Here is a 15,445-nt window from a genome sequence, read left to right on the forward strand (position 1 = left end):
ATGATAGCAGAAAACCACTCAGCTGGAGCTAATGATGGCAACTACTAGTTACGATGGTAAGCGTTAATCATAGTTCACTGAGATAAGGAGTCAAGTTTATCGCCTTGTAAACCTAGTGAGCTGCCCACTGGTAGGTTACCAGATAGTGGCACGGCGCTGGGTTCACACAAGTAGTTTCTTTAATCGCGAGTAACTTGTAGATCAACCTGTTTGTTTTCCTTTTTCATGTATTTTCAAGAGAAGGTTTTTGTATAAATAGTATGTAGATGGTAATCCTTGTAGAACCTAAAATGCAAGCATCTACCATGCTAGTTTATGTCCAAATTGAAGAGCACCAGCAATCCAAATGAAGTACCAGACTTTGGTTGCTAGACTTTGCATTTCATACTTTCTAAATACACTCTGTTTTGAGGAAATGAGTAGAAATTAGGAGCTGCAGCAAAAACGGATTTGTAGATATGGTTATGCACTATGTGCATAAATGACAAACAGTGGCTGGTTGGGACAAACTATGCTGGTGCCAACATAGACCATATCATGTAGGTAGGCTGCCATGAATCCAGTGGATGATGATGTAAACAATAGAAAGTACATCTCGTTACTTGTCTCACTTCTGCTTAAATCAATGTGTTCTAAACTCATCCTCACATTTCTAGTTGCATCACTTTGAGGTCAAGGCAAAGAAAAGATCTCTCTCTCAATCTGTAAAGAACTAGTTTTATGTACCCTGGGAGCTCAACACTATCCGGATTACTTTTTGGGGAGGGTTAAAAAATTCTCTCTGTTTTAAATAGAAAACCTAAAGGCGGTATTGTTTTGTTTCCAAAGAAAATTCCTATTTGATTCCAAACCTGCTAGCTAAAGAATTGATTGAAAACACCTATGGGGGAAATCTTCATATCTCCTTTCTAGTCTAATCTCTTGTTCATATGTTTCATTCTACTCAAAAGAAAGAAGGGAAGAAAAACCTGCTTTCCAAATGAAGGAAAATGGAGCAGAGAATTACTTTTTTTTTAAAAAGAAAAAAAATCATGCGAACTTTCTTTTACTTTTTCTTTTAAAATCAAGAGTCCATTACTAAAGAAGCTGACTATATATCTCTTGTAACAATTTGCTTGCTCCCCTGGGTCTGGGTGTGTGGCCCTATTCATAATCAACCATACACTCATCTGGATGCTAACAATCTAATGCAATGTAACTGCTTCACAGAGGACTCATGAGAGACATGCTAAATTTAAAAAATTATGCTGAATTTAAAGATTAATGATAAAATTTAGATTGATGGAGAGCCTAGTATTAGAATTATATCGAAATATCTGTTATCACATTCACCTTCACCCGATCACCATCTTAAAATTAACTCCAAATTGACAACTCTGGAATACATCATCCTCCCCATAGATTTCATGATCAAACACCACAAAGCACAGGAGAATCACAATTGTTTACTGATGTCTCATATAAATGAGCTTTAGTTTGACTGTGGATAATGAAAACTGGCCCCCACATCCATACAATGGATGAGAAGATTTTGATAGCAATTCAATGCCAATGTCATCTCCAAGTACAAAGTGGCACGAAGGTTTCAGTACATTAGCTGAAACAAAAAGGGGTAATTATGTTGAGAATCGATCCTTGCGATCAACAATCAGGAATGAAAACCTAATACAGACCCCTTCAATGTTTGAACAAGAGGATTCATGTATAAAATTAAAAAAAAGTTAAGATGGTGTAATTATTTATTGCGCTTAACAGCATGCCTTCCCTGCCCCTTCTTTGGTGGACCCTTTCCACGGTGCTTCAACATTTCAAATTTAGCCAACCGCCTGTCATGGAAAAAAAAAAGCTCATTCATATCTAAAGCAAATGATGGTAACTAAATTCATTCTGAATGCAATTTCAATTGCATTAAGCATTTTCGGTTGCATTTGGTGACCCAAACGGGATCATTACAATGATCTTTGATCACTGGTGATCCTCATTCCGGCATAATATGATTTCGGATGAGCTAAAATCACCATGTTTGATATGTATGTTTCAATGATTAAAAATTCTCGGGCATCTATGATTAACCTATTTGATATGCCATGGGAATCCAATATTATTGACCATGTTATATCAAAACCACCCTTGATATATTCCATATATTTTAGTTAGGGCGGAAGTGATCGGTTTTTTTTTTTTTTTGTTGGGGGGGGGGGGGGGGGGGGGACTCTAACTCAACAGATGATCTTAGAAACTTGTCCAAGGATGGATTTAACATCACCGAGTTGGACAATAATTTTAGGAGTTGGAATGATTTGGGATCACTGCCATATAGAAACACTGGGGTGCAACCAAATACGATGATCTTGTCACCCCCACCCACATTACAATTGATCCCGAGGTCATCACCCCATACCAAATGCCACCTTTAGGATAATAGTGCTTCTAAAAAAATGTATCCAACCTGGATTTTCTGAGAAACAAACATTTTAGTAAAAAAGAACAAAATAAAATACTTAAAAAGTCTGCCGCATAACAAATCAGGTTTTATTATATGATCAAAGAAGCCCAAGGGTTTTATTCATGTTTCATTACATCGGTTTATCTTCCTACTACAGTTTAGTTGGTATCTTATCCACATGTTTATCGACCCCACTTGACAAATAAGCAAGTAAAGTACCCAGCCAGCATAACAAAGTTCTTATTCTTTTCGAATTATGACAGGGAGATACTGATCATTTCTTTAACATGATACGAAAATAACCCATTGATGCTTGGGTCAGCCATTCTCTAGATTCTAATCTGGAACCTCTATATGGAGGAGGGGTGCCACTCCAGGTTTGTAGCCCAGCATACAGGCAGCATAACATAGCCACAAACTCATTAGTTGCATAAATTTCAACAACCACATATAGATATGGTAAGATTTTCCTCAGTAATGTGCTTTAAATAAGCATAAGGAGTGGTCAAAATATCCCTATGGACAGTCTGATATGAACCTGACCAATGGCCAAAATAACAACCATGTAACTACATACCATGTTGTTTAATTTATCCAGGAACTTGCAAGTTTTCCATTGCAAATGTTAGGGAGTACTGATTGATATTTTGGTGAAAAAAGGATATTTGAATTCATCGAAACTTCAACGCATAACCAAAATGTCCCAAAATTACGTTAAACTATAAATGTAATAATTTTTTTTTTCCAATGTCAATTTTTTTCATGCAAACTACTGATACCTTTTAAGCCTGCATGATTTTGAACAATAAAATGAAACTATATCAATGTATGTGCATATGCATGCATGATACATGATGGGCAGATGGATGAATGGATTGTGAACGAGTTGAAAATGCAATTGTTTCAGCTCATTCAAGGCCAAGAGGTACAGAATAAGAAGTTATCGCTGTCTAATCTTCTCGAGTAAACGTCAGCCCTCAAACCATATTGATTGTCGAGCAGTAATGGCCGCTTGATCTTATCAAGAAAATTTCAGCCCCTAAAACTATATCAATTTTGTTTTGTTAACTTGATCCTAGAATCCAAACTAAATCTCCAGCCACTAAGAGTCCAAAAACTCCTCTCCTGCTCCCATTTAAGAGCTATGTGCAACCCCATATTAAGACACAATCACAGCTATATAATACCAGATACAATCGCAACTATATACATGCCTCGTTTTAAGTTTCTAAAATCTGAAACTTTCAAGGACTTCTCCCAAATTTTTTACAGAGTTGTGATTATATGCTCTTCATGAATTAATCTAAATTTTCGTTTTACCATCTAGAAAAGAAAGCATGAAGTTGAGACTCGAGACTCTAAGCTTTAACAATAACGATCCTTCATGGATGATGTGTTCTTTCAAGAATTTCGAGTAGAGGTTAGTCTTAAAGATAAACTCAGCAAAGCAAGTTATTAATCGTCCAGCCTTTTCTCTTGAACTCTTTTGACATGATTCTTTAAACAAACAAGGGTGTTTATTTCAGAACTTCCCCACAGAGACATAAAAGCGAACAACTGGCAAGCATAAAGAGAAAAGAAAGCAAACACAAAAAAAATTTAAACAACTTCCTAAACAATCATCCAACTACTTCCCAGACGACTGGATTTTTCTCTTTTCCTTAATCTAGCAGCCGAAGGCCGCCTCGAAGTGGGCCTACTTCCGCAATTCTCATATAGGCATAAAAGCAAACATATGGCATGCATAAACAGACACGATGACACGCAACAACATCGAACGGGGAAGAAGAGAAAGAGGAGAGAGAGAGAAGCGTACTCGTTCTCTTCGCGGGCGACGACGAGGGGGTCGTCGTTCTTGATGTCGCCGATGAGCTTCTTGCGGAGGATCTTGTGGGGCGAGCGCTTACCCGTCGGGTTGAGGATGTGGCCGAACATCACCGGAAACAATGCCAAGGTATAACACCGTCGCTTTGTATACTATTTTTTTTTTAACAAAAAAAAAATCTGATCTAAGTTAAGAAAAATCTAAGAAAATAGCAAAGATGGGCGTTTTATTATTCTCGACGTTTTTATATTCCTTATATGCCTGTTTTCGTATATAAACCGACTTATTAATTATTCTCTACTTCTTATGTTCCGAGATAATTTAATGATGATATTATCATTATACTTTAGATGCCAAATTAAAATAATATGCATATTCTTTATAAGACTCTAATCTTTATCAATTAGAAGGGGTCTTATTATTGGTAGAGGAAAATGTAGGGGGTCAAAACTATGGAAGGCTTCCAATATGAGCGCAGAGTAATCTTTGGGCTTTCTGAGCTGGTCTGAGGTCCAATCAGGCCCAGACTAGTTTGCTGCATTGATTTGTTTTGTTTGCCCATACCCAAACCAATTAGCTACTTGAAATCCTGGTCCAATGTTATCACTGACTGAGAGTTTTATAGTGAGGTGAGAGGCTTGGTGAAGTTAGGATTAGGTTGGTCTGAATTGGTGAATACAGCAGGAGGTCCATCCATGCTCGAAAGACTAAATGGGTTTGGATCATAATGATGACAGTTTCGAGATTCAAATATTTATTTTCCCTTATGTATTTCAAAACACTAAATGGTCCAACTTTTGACCATGACCCAATCCACGGGTCTTCAAATATGGAACGAGATAGGTCTAATTGAGTCGGGATTGGATCAGTTCATGGGTCGACCCGACCATTTGTAGCTCAACTTATAAACGTTAACTTATTAATAGACTAGTAATAATGCATGTACTAATGCATATTGCTGCTAGAGATTTTGGATATAGGATAATTTAACTATATTATATTTGAAAAATAAGGGTTATTGTGAGCAAAGGGTCGTGGGTTTATAAACTAATAAGGCAAGATATTTTAGGATTAGAATTTGGGTAAGATGGCGGTTTGAGTGACAGATTTGGATTTTTGGGTTGAGAAATCTAATTAAAGGGTATATGGAAATTGAAAAGTTTAGAATTATATCCTCACTTTATAAAATGTTAGGATGCTAGCATCCATAAGTTAATTTGGCTTTATTCATATAATCATTGATTTCAGGATGCTACAATATCGATTGGTGCCCACTACTTTTTTTCGATTTTGCTAAAATGGAAATGAATTTTTACAAAATACCCTAATCTTATTCTCGTATTTTCATAAATATGCTTCTACTCTCTTTCCCTCTGTGTGTATATCATGTTTATGTATCTATATATATGTGTGTACTAGAATATGACACATGCAAAATGCATGTGTCATTTATTTTAATTAAAAAAAAAATTTATAAAGTAAATAACAAATAAATTCTAAAAGAACTACTAGAATCTTTGATTTTGTGGTTAAAATGTAAAATAAGGGTTGGGGAGGAAACACATGATATGAGAAAAAACTATGATATTGAGAAAACTTGGACAATTAGATACACCTCATGCACAGATACAACACAGAAGTTTGCACTATATAGAAGTATAATTGTGTAATTGTGTGTGTGTGTGTGCATACTCCCATGCATGCATGCATATATGCAAAAATGCTTTTAAGCAATTAGTAGCTAGATTAATATTGATAGGGTATAAGCAGCTTAATTATGTCCAGCAGTCAAAATATGCTGTGCGAAATCCAAATTAATAATGCATACATTCATGTGGTCAATATCCAAACTCCCTAGACCCACATTACTTGTTAGCAACACATCCCATGATCATGAAACGACGCCAATGATTGAATAGAAGGTTTGTTTCTTAGATTTATTGTTAGAATTATCCAAGATACTTGTGCTATTATATTCACTGAACTGTACATACCATATGGATCAGTGACTTAAAATCACCTACAATGCATTTTAGTGTGTGTGTGTGTAGGATGCAACTAAGTTACACCTGAGAAAATTGAAGTCGTCACTAATGCATGCATATAATTGTGTTTGTTATTTCTCTAATCAATTTATCAACTTAATGCATGAGTTCGCAACAAGCATAGACAATCTTAGTGCCATAAGAAATAGATCTTGCCTTTTGGGCCAATCTTAGCACAATAAGTTCATCAGATCCGAATCAACTTGTTTCCTGGATTATGTTATTGGTTCATACATATCATTTACTGCCCCCTTTCTAGAGAGACCACTTCAATGGATCAATATGATATTTGAGAGGAACCGAGAGGCTGGAAAAAAGGATTTATATCAGCCCAAACCCTACCACAAGTATCTTGGACACCAGAGGTTTAAACTAGGGCCACTACTGTAACAGGAAACACGGCTAGTCTTTGCTTAAAAAAAGTGCACCTTAGGACCGGTTCGCATGATTTTGACGTGCCATGCATGCTTTTGTAGTGTTTCTTCAGGTTTGAACTCCTATATTATCCCTTCTTCCAATTAGAAGTCCCAAGGGTCCCGCAAACCTTAGTTTGGTGCCGTACCCAATTCAAACGGAAAAAGTAAAGAGGAAAAAAGGGGACACGTTAAACGCTTCATGAGTTCTTTTACAATCCTAGTGCTTTAGAAAAGCTTGATGATCTTTAACAATTCTTATATTAAAAATCCCATTATGGTGAAGATATCATTGGCCAGATATTATGATCGTTCACACCTTAATCTCCATATAACTGAATGCTATGATAGACCACACACACACACACACACACACACACACACACACACACAGAGAGAGAGAGAGAGATTCAATTAGATTTTTTTCATAGATTAAGAAAAATGTAATGGTACACCTGGGAGGTAAGATGACAGGTGTTCAATTGATCTTCCTGTATCCAAAACTCATAGGGCTCATAAGTTTGGGTGACATGATACTGTCTTTATGATTTGTGTCTTAGCTAATAAGCTCAGTTTTCGGTTTAAATTGTAAACTTAAAACCGATTGATTTTTTTTTATCCCTAACTACATGTTTAAGTTTTGAGTACAAAAAAAAAAAAAGTATAACAATGACGCAAAACTAGCTAGACAAAGCATGCAAGAACGAGAGACTTGGGAAGGAAATATGAAAACGATCGAAAAAGGAGAAATGGCAACTGACTAAAGAGAAGAAAGTGGCAAGCAACTGCGGTTCTGAAACTGAAATGGGATGACTTTGGATCTCTTCCTGGCCATGCAAAGACAAGCCGTAAAGAGCTTTGTCAATTTAATTTGGCTCTATACCAGTAGTATGTGAACCAAGCAATTGTGAGGAAGCAAAACAAAAGGTATCCACTAATTATGGAAAAGAACTTCTAGCTAATTGCTTCACGACTATGCTACAGCCATTTCCATGATCACTGAGTAAATTAAGTTAATAACAATAAATATATTTTCAAAAATTTAATCACTCGCTAATTAATTATTCAATTTGGAGAATCACGTAGCGCATGAAAAAAATATACATACGTAAAGTAAAAGGATTTAATTAGTCAGACAACATTCGGACTAGGATATAGGTCAAGACAAGGATATATTTGCTTCCGATATTATTTTTCGAGCGAATGCTTTTTATATGCATTAGCTGTGCTGATGTGCTCTTTGCCTCTAGGGTTACCTATAAAGCGAGGGCCTGCATGAAGCTTGACAGAAAAGATTGGCACCAATATATTATACAAGGAATCATTCATTCTAAAGAGCATCTCTGAAGTCGTGCTTGAAATCTAAGCTAACATGGCTGGTGGATATGATTTGAAGCTTAATGAACTAAAAGTTAAACACCAACTTTGCAAAGTATATTTAAATGGGACAGCTCCTTTGCACGTGGATTTTATAAGGAACCTTTTAGGCTAATGAGGCCGAAATTTCCTTGTAGAATATGATGACAGGAACCACTATGGACTAAGGACAATGTTATGCGGCAAGAGTGTTTAGAGAGAGAGAGAGAGAGAGAGGCTTGCTATTGACACCCACTTATTCTTAAACACTGCTTTCTTCATTGCAAGGGTGCAACTAATCTAGGCTAGGTTGTAACTTTGAGTCTAAATTGAACAAATATGTACCTAGTTCAGCTCGGTTGGGAACTTAAGATGAGGCCTGAAAAGCTTGTGTGTAATTTGAAAATTTTATGATTGGTTTCCTAGCTCAAGTCGTAATTCTAATTTTCGATATTGGGTCGACCGGTCCGATTCAGTGCAATGAAGCCTAGCCCAGACTAAAATGAACTTATGAAGGTTGCAATCAGAAACAATTTTGGCACTAGAGAACCTAACCAACAAAACCGAATTATGTTTCGGTCGATACGTTTGTATGTTTTCAGGTCATTGTTTGAGCCGGTTGGCTTCGAGCCAAGTTAGATTTGAGTCGCTTTGGGCCCTTGACACAGCCGAGCTCTCCAAATTGAACCAATATTTGCCATGCAATGGTAGGTGCTGGAAATGGTGGGTTCCAAAGCGAGTAATGTAAAAAAATGAGTGATGATAATATTATTCCTTTAGAATCTTGGCTTTATTGGGTTGCACTTTCTTAGAATTTTCGAGAAAAGTATTCAATGATCAAATGGAAGGATAGTCACAGGTATATGGTATTCAAGAATGATATGACTGAGGGAAATTTGTGCATGTACATTGGAAGCTACTAAATTTCAAGTAAAAATTTAACCTTCAGAAATTAATCCAAACAAATGTAAATTAGTCGTTGCACTTTATGGTAGGTAGTGCATGAAAATTTAGCAGTACGAAGGGATTCCAACCACAAATAATTTTCGTAATTCCTTATTAAATGAGCATTTCATGAACAGGCCATGAAAAACCTGCTTATTGTAACTAAGCATGAGGAGAAAAACATGAGAAAAACGAGGAAATTAGCAGAGAGTCACATATAAGGAAGTCTGAAAATATATATGCATGGTTACACAATCAGCCTAAGTTATCTACTTTATTATCACAAGCTGCTGATAAATCTTTTTCTTATCAGTGTTTTCATGATGCATTTTCCGAATTCTCGCCGACCTTCAACATAACACATACTATCGGATAACTTGAAAGAATGATAGGAAAATTTAACTATGATGGAGAAGCTAGCTTACAGGGAAAAACTAAGAAAATGAAATTGTAAATAAAACCTATTTCCATGTTCTAAAGATTTAAGACGAATCTTCATTTAAGTGTCAAAGAAGAAAGCATCTATTCCCTTCTGGAAGAGAGTAAATGGCATGCATTATCTCTCTGTGCGAGAGAGAGAGAGAGAGATGAGAGGAGAGAGACACTGAACTTTATAATGTTCTTACTCATCCTCTCTACTTTTCTCCAGTGGGGGCCTACGTTGTCAACCATATGGGTTTTGACTTATTTATTTTTGTTGTGATTTGGGTGATGGAAATGCTTTAGTGACGTATGCATGGGTGAGACAATCTTCCATTCTACCAAAGCGAATAGGGCCCCACACAGCACCGCACCATCGACTGGCTCCTCTCCGAGAGACTTTAAGGAATGATGGTGCCATGCCCAAGCACCAACACTGGCGCTCAGTGCAAATATACATATGGTCGTTTAAATATTCTAGTGATTACCAATCCAATTCTCATGTTATGTTGATACGGAAGATCACAACAAAATCTGTACTCTGACTGTCCTTTGGTGCAATATATAAAATTTGCTGGCTTATGGCATCTATAGAATATTGATCGCAACTTGGTATGCGAGCTTGATGAATGACTTTAGAAAACAAACGTACTAGTGATTCATGGGAAGTATATCCAGTATTGTTGTTTCTGGGATAAAGAAATGGCTCAAAACTGCCTTTTTTTTCTTAAAAAAAGACGCCATAACAATGTGTATAGGCTATTAGGCTCATTAATTTCCACAAGTCACAATGATCAGTAGTTTTTTTTTGTTTCTCGTAGAGCACAATAATTATTATTTTTTTTGAGAGAACACAATAATAAGGAGTCGATCGATGTTGCACAAATTTGTCTGAAGTTCATGTTTGACCAAAAGGTACTTAAAGGGTAGAACTTAAGTTGTTGAACTTTTCGTTTTGGTGACGAGATGAGCATAGAGAAAACGCCGAGATGGATGCCTTAATATAAGAAGCAGAGAACTTGAATAGCAGTGAAACATAGAGATACCTGTCCAACTTACCATCACCATGGAACCTCTTCTTTGGTGATATATAAAGAACTAAATGATGGCCTTGTTCCTGACCATTCAACAATAGTTCTAAACGCGAAGTTTGGTTTATGATAGCACTGGAGCACAAAAGTGTTATGCTCGAAGAGGAAGAAAAAAAAGAGGGCCGAGAGAGAGAGAGAGAGAGAGAGAGAGAGGCAGTGATTGATAGGTGCACCTGGAATAAGTTCAAAATCGAGGAAGGTAGGGCTGCATGCTAGGCCAATATGATTGCATGGGGCTCTCTTATTTTGAAAAAGCTTCGAGTGACTTGAAGAATAATGGCCCTATAAAGACATATGTTCTCTCTCTCTCTCTCTCTCTCTTTCTCTCTCTCTCTCATCTTTTGGCAAAGGTTTTCGAGTCGGTGGCTTTTATCGCAGGGTTAGAATAACATACCATGGCTTTGCAAGAGAGAGAGTGAGAGAGAGAAGAGAAGAGAGTAAGCTCAGGCCATCTCTCCAGAAAACGCACCCTATTCCTCCATATATGCGACGCTTTTGTTTTTGAATCTCTTCCAAATCTATAGCAGGAGAGAAAGAGAATTAGAGAGAGAAGAAAGAATGTTCCCTTCCAAGAAGCCAACTATGAATTCACATGAAAGGCCGATGTCATGTGTCCAAGGGGACTCTGGCCTTGTCCTCACCACCGATCCCAAGCCCCGGCTTCGCTGGACGGTTGAGCTCCATGATCGCTTTGTTGATGCTGTAACTCAACTCGGAGGACCTGACAGTATGATCATCCTCTGCCTCTCTCTCTCTCTCTCTCTCTCTCTCTCTCCCCCCCTAACTCTTCTTCCTTCTTCTATTCCTGCTCCTTCACGCTCTCTCCTTATTTTCTCCCCGTCTCTACTCCTCCTCCTCCTCCTCCTCTTCTTCTTCTTATTCCTCTTATTCTGCTGAGTTATCTCTCTCTCTCTCTCTCTCCCCTTCTCCTCCCCCCAGAAAAAAATTCTAGTAATCATCTATAGACTATGGATGACAAGTACCGCCTTTGGTTTTGTAGAAGCCACGCCAAAAACAATCATGAGGGTTATGGGCGTCAAGGGTCTAACTCTCTATCACCTTAAGAGCCACCTTCAGGTATATCTATATGTGAAAAAGTGATATTACCTTCGCCATGCTATATTGTTTAGCTGCCTCCTTCTAGGGTTGATCAATTTTCATATCCCTTTATACAATCTTGGTTCCTTCCTGCATGTTTTATTTTGCAGAAATTCAGGCTCGGGAAACAACCACACAAAGAATTAAACGACCATTCTGTTAAGGATGGTGAGACAGATCTGACCACATGATATATATATATATATATTTAACTGGCTCAAGCTAGTGACTGTTTTATAAAAATTTAATCCCATATAAATATTTTTAAGATCTTTGATATCTTCCTTTCTTTGTATCACGTTTCTTGTTCAACATAAACTTACTGTTTAACTTTTTTTAACCATGATGGCAGCTTCTGCATTAGAGATGCAAAGAAATGGAGCCTCTTCATCAGGGATTATGAGTCGAACCATGAATGAGTAAGCTACTAACATGTCATATTTTAAGAAAGCTGACTAAAAGAACTTATCTAAAGAGAACAGCTATATCTGTCTTCGAGGGATTATTTGGTTATTGAGACTGTTCCTGGATTTGTAAATCTTTTTAGCAGGAACGTGCATATCACTGAAGCAATTAGGATGCAGATGGAAGTGCAGAGGAGATTGCATGAGCAATTAGAGGTGAAAATAAATTTTATAAAAGCACCCATTATTTTCCATCTACATGTGTTTGATAGTATTAATACTTACTTTCTGTTAAATTAATTCGTCATGAATTTTTGGATCAATAGGTGCAAAAGCACCTCCAAATGAGGATAGAGGCTCAAGGCAAGTATATGCAGACCATTTTGGAGAAAGCATGTCAAACACTTGCTGGCGAGGGCATGGCCTCGGGAAGTTACAAAGCTCTTGGAAACCAAGGAGTCGTGGATATGGCAGCCATGAAAGATATGGGCTCACAAATGAGCTATCCTTCACTCCAAGATCTACAGTTATATGGTGGAGATCAACTAGACATGCAGCAACAAATGGATAGGCCTCTTGATGGATTCTTTCCAACTAATGAAGGCATTTGTCTAGGCAAGAAAAGAACCCACCCCTACAGTTCTAATGGGAAGAGCCCATTGATCTGGGTTGATGACTTCCGTCTGCAAGAACTGGGATCAGCTGCAGCATGCATGGGCACACAAGAAGAACCTTCTAAGAGTGATCAGCTCCAACTTGCACCATCTGTGATCGATAGTGGAATGGACATGGACTCGATGACAGATGTCTATGAGACCAAACCAGTGCTCTCGACTGACAGCATGGGTGAGAAGAAGTATGAGGGATCATCAAAGCTGGAGAGGCCATCTCCACAAAGAGCTACTCTTCCTGTGGAAAGGATTAATCCGATGATAAGAGGTGGTGCTCTACCACAGACTAGAAATATATCCTACGGGTGAGGATTGTTGATTCTGCAAGAAAATTCACTCCTTCATGCTTAAATAATTGACTTGAGTGGGAACGACTACGTAAATCTTTAAGTCAAATTGGCATTAGGGTTCATGGTCAAGTACAAGTTACGATGCTATGCGAAGTACTTCATGTTAAAAACTCTTAAGACGTTTATGTTCATCAGTCTTCTGTTGTGTTTTATGGGTGAGGTAGGGTCGAGTTTGTCCTTGTAAGGAAGTTTGGCTGTGCATGCTTAGATAAGTAACTCGATTGGAGATTATTTAAGTAAATTATATTTGTCGAATGGTTTTAGATCAATGCCATGAGAAGCATCTGTTTTTTTCCCGCGTCATTTATCTAAATTCTTCTCTTCTCAGGCAGCAAATGAGCTATGGAACTTTGGCAAATTAATTAATTAACATGCATGTAATATACTTGTAGCATGAAGACTGTGTTTATCGTTGACTGTAGAAAACTTAGATACCCTGCGAAAGATTTTTTTTTTATAGAAAAAAGAACTGTTCTTGACCGGTTATGCTATTTATGCTTCTAATCTTCTATTCATTCTGTCAATTGTCTTTCTATGCTAATGGAATGACATGACCTAAGAAAGTCAGGGTAGAAGACAGAAAATGATATTAAGTACGCTAGAATTTTATTATTTGGAAGGAAGAATACTTGTGACAATGAGAGAGAACTTACGAAAGATGGTCCTTGGCTCGCTCCATCTTTGCTTTGCTGTTTCTTTTGAAGAAGCCTGGGAGCCTCCACCCCACCCCCCACCCCAATGCCTCTATCTGCTTATCACTTGGAAATCTTTCTTAAAGGTAGCAAACAATAAAAAGAAAAACCAGTTGTCACGGCTTCACGGTTTCCAATGATCTTGGTGCCGAGCGTACTCTTATTTAGAATTCTAACGTCAGCTCATGTGGGTCTTCTAGTGTTCATCTCCTCCCTTGTTCTTTACCGAGGAGTAACCCTTTTTGGCCTTTGCTTTTAGGTTTGTTACTCCAAGTTAGTTACTCTCATCATTGCAAGCATTAACCATTGAATATATCAATCGTGGTAGAAAATATATACCATGCAGACCTACAAGTCCTATACACAACACTCTATCCTTAAAGATTTTAAAAAAATTGAAAAACGAAAAATAAAGCAAGAGACATAGCCCTCATTGGAAACTCTTCCTTTTGAGCAAGGCAGACAAAGAGTATCTGGTCTTCCTTTTTCTCTTTTTCCATATATCAGCACACTCCGGTTTCATGAGGATTACAAGAGTACCGTAGCTCTATGACAACCTGGACTAGTTTATATGGTCCTCCAAGATCTCTCTAGTTGGAGGCTTTTTCCTTTCTTTTTTTTTGGGTCGTGGAGTAAAGAGGAGGAGATGGTGCAGTTGCCTTTATTGGTCTCAGGGAAATGTAGGGAGGGTGCAAGTTGGCAAGAGAAAGCTCTCCACCCGAGAGAGAGAGAGAGAGAGAGAGAAGGGAGGGATAAAGGCTAAAGGGAGAAACACAACCAGAGAGTGCAGTCCTCGAGGAAGCTTCTCTGAGAGCTTTGGAGGGGAGGCAAGGTGGGGAAGCATTATATTCAAAAGGTGGGTGGTCAGAGCGCCATATGAGGAGGGGTTTAAGGCTCGTTTTCCAATGGAAATCATCTGTGGGGATGATCAAAGCACCTCGGATGCTGTTGAGGCACTGTCTCTGGGAAGGGACAGCTTTGGTGTTCGCGAAAAGAGAGAGACAGAGAGAGGAGGGAGAGTAAAGAGAAAAAAGGGATTCGGGATAAGAAAGTACCATCAGGAAGAGGGGAAGCTTCGCTTCTTTTGCATGATAGTTGCAGTAGCAGCAGACAGCAGTAGTGCTGGATTCTCTCTCTGTCTCTCTCTCTCACACACACAAATATTTTATAGGGCTCAAGAATGTAGTTTCTGCTCCTCTATACTCGAATGCCAGACGTACACAAAAATATACAGAGAAGAGATAATGTGTTAGTTAACATATGAGATTAGCCAAGCTTCAATGTTACAATATGAGTATGGTTGGATAATCATTCATGGCCTCAAAAGAAATGGAACAGGATAATAAACAAATGCTTTGGTGTTATGGTGTTCAAATTGGGAGAGGTCAGGCTTACTTAACGAGGTAATCATATACTGGAATTTGACACATGCGATGCACATGACAGAGAGTATATGGCTGCAATACTCCAGTCTTGTTCAGTTTGTTGCATTATTTATATTATTTTAACTTTTTATTTAATATTAAAATAGATTGTCAAGGCTATTATATATTGATGATCCATTCTTTATTAACTTAAGCTTTTGAGATTAATTAGTTATTTAATATAGTATTTGAGCTTAGATTTGTTGGAGATCACAAGTTCCAATCTCTTTAGTATAATTATTTATCTAATGATCCTTGATTAGTC

At 37.7% G+C, this 15,445-nt stretch overlaps 2 protein-coding genes across 4 annotated transcripts; one reads left to right on the forward strand and one right to left on the reverse strand.

Moving 5' to 3' along the window:
• Positions 1-1,426: 1,426 nt before the first annotated feature.
• Positions 1,427-4,692, reverse strand: LOC103721453. The gene is made up of 2 exons (XM_008811678.3): positions 4,263-4,692; positions 1,427-1,826 (listed from the first exon to the last, which is right to left on the reverse strand). The coding sequence occupies exons 1-2, from the start codon at positions 4,379-4,381 to the stop codon at positions 1,736-1,738; spliced, it is 210 nt and encodes a 69-aa protein (XP_008809900.2). The 5' UTR covers positions 4,382-4,692; the 3' UTR covers positions 1,427-1,735.
• Positions 4,693-10,886: 6,194 nt separating this feature from the next.
• LOC120103876 (myb family transcription factor IPN2-like) lies at positions 10,887-13,370 on the forward strand. 3 transcript variants are annotated; one of them, XM_039122827.1, is made up of 6 exons: positions 10,887-11,268; positions 11,481-11,618; positions 11,750-11,807; positions 11,992-12,058; positions 12,187-12,259; positions 12,370-13,370. In XM_039122827.1, the coding sequence occupies exons 2-6, from the start codon at positions 11,514-11,516 to the stop codon at positions 13,021-13,023; spliced, it is 957 nt and encodes a 318-aa protein (XP_038978755.1). In that variant the 5' UTR covers positions 10,887-11,268; positions 11,481-11,513; the 3' UTR covers positions 13,024-13,370. The 3 variants fall into 3 exon arrangements, with proteins under 3 accessions (XP_038978755.1, XP_038978753.1, XP_038978754.1); XM_039122825.1 differs by having other exon boundaries at positions 11,542-11,618; XM_039122826.1 differs by having other exon boundaries at positions 11,100-11,268; positions 11,542-11,618; positions 12,190-12,259; positions 12,370-13,023.
• The last annotated feature ends 2,075 nt before the right edge of the window (positions 13,371-15,445 follow it).

Source organism: Phoenix dactylifera, unplaced genomic scaffold (assembly GCF_009389715.1).
Source record: "Phoenix dactylifera cultivar Barhee BC4 unplaced genomic scaffold, palm_55x_up_171113_PBpolish2nd_filt_p 001787F, whole genome shotgun sequence".
In the NCBI taxonomy this organism is placed as follows: Eukaryota; Viridiplantae; Streptophyta; class Magnoliopsida; order Arecales; family Arecaceae; genus Phoenix; species Phoenix dactylifera.

What these genes read in the sequence shown, in the direction of transcription:
- LOC120103876 (XM_039122825.1), top strand. Translation starts at nt 11,100, where the DNA reads ATGTTCCCTTCCAAGAAGCCAACTATGAATTCACATGAAAGGCCGATG. An exon ending in TCAACTCGGAGGACCTGACA is followed by an intron (nt 11,269 to 11,541) that starts GTATGATCATCC and finishes TTGGTTTTGTAG; the next exon opens with AAGCCACGCCAAAAACAATC. An exon ending in CGACCATTCTGTTAAGGATG is followed by an intron (nt 11,808 to 11,991) that starts GTGAGACAGATC and finishes CCATGATGGCAG; the next exon opens with CTTCTGCATTAGAGATGCAA.
- LOC103721453 (XM_008811678.3), bottom strand. Translation starts at nt 4,381, where the DNA reads ATGTTCGGCCACATCCTCAACCCGACGGGTAAGCGCTCGCCCCACAAG. An exon ending in GTCGCCCGCGAAGAGAACGA is followed by an intron (nt 1,827 to 4,262) that starts GTACGCTTCTCT and finishes TTTCCATGACAG; the next exon opens with GCGGTTGGCTAAATTTGAAA.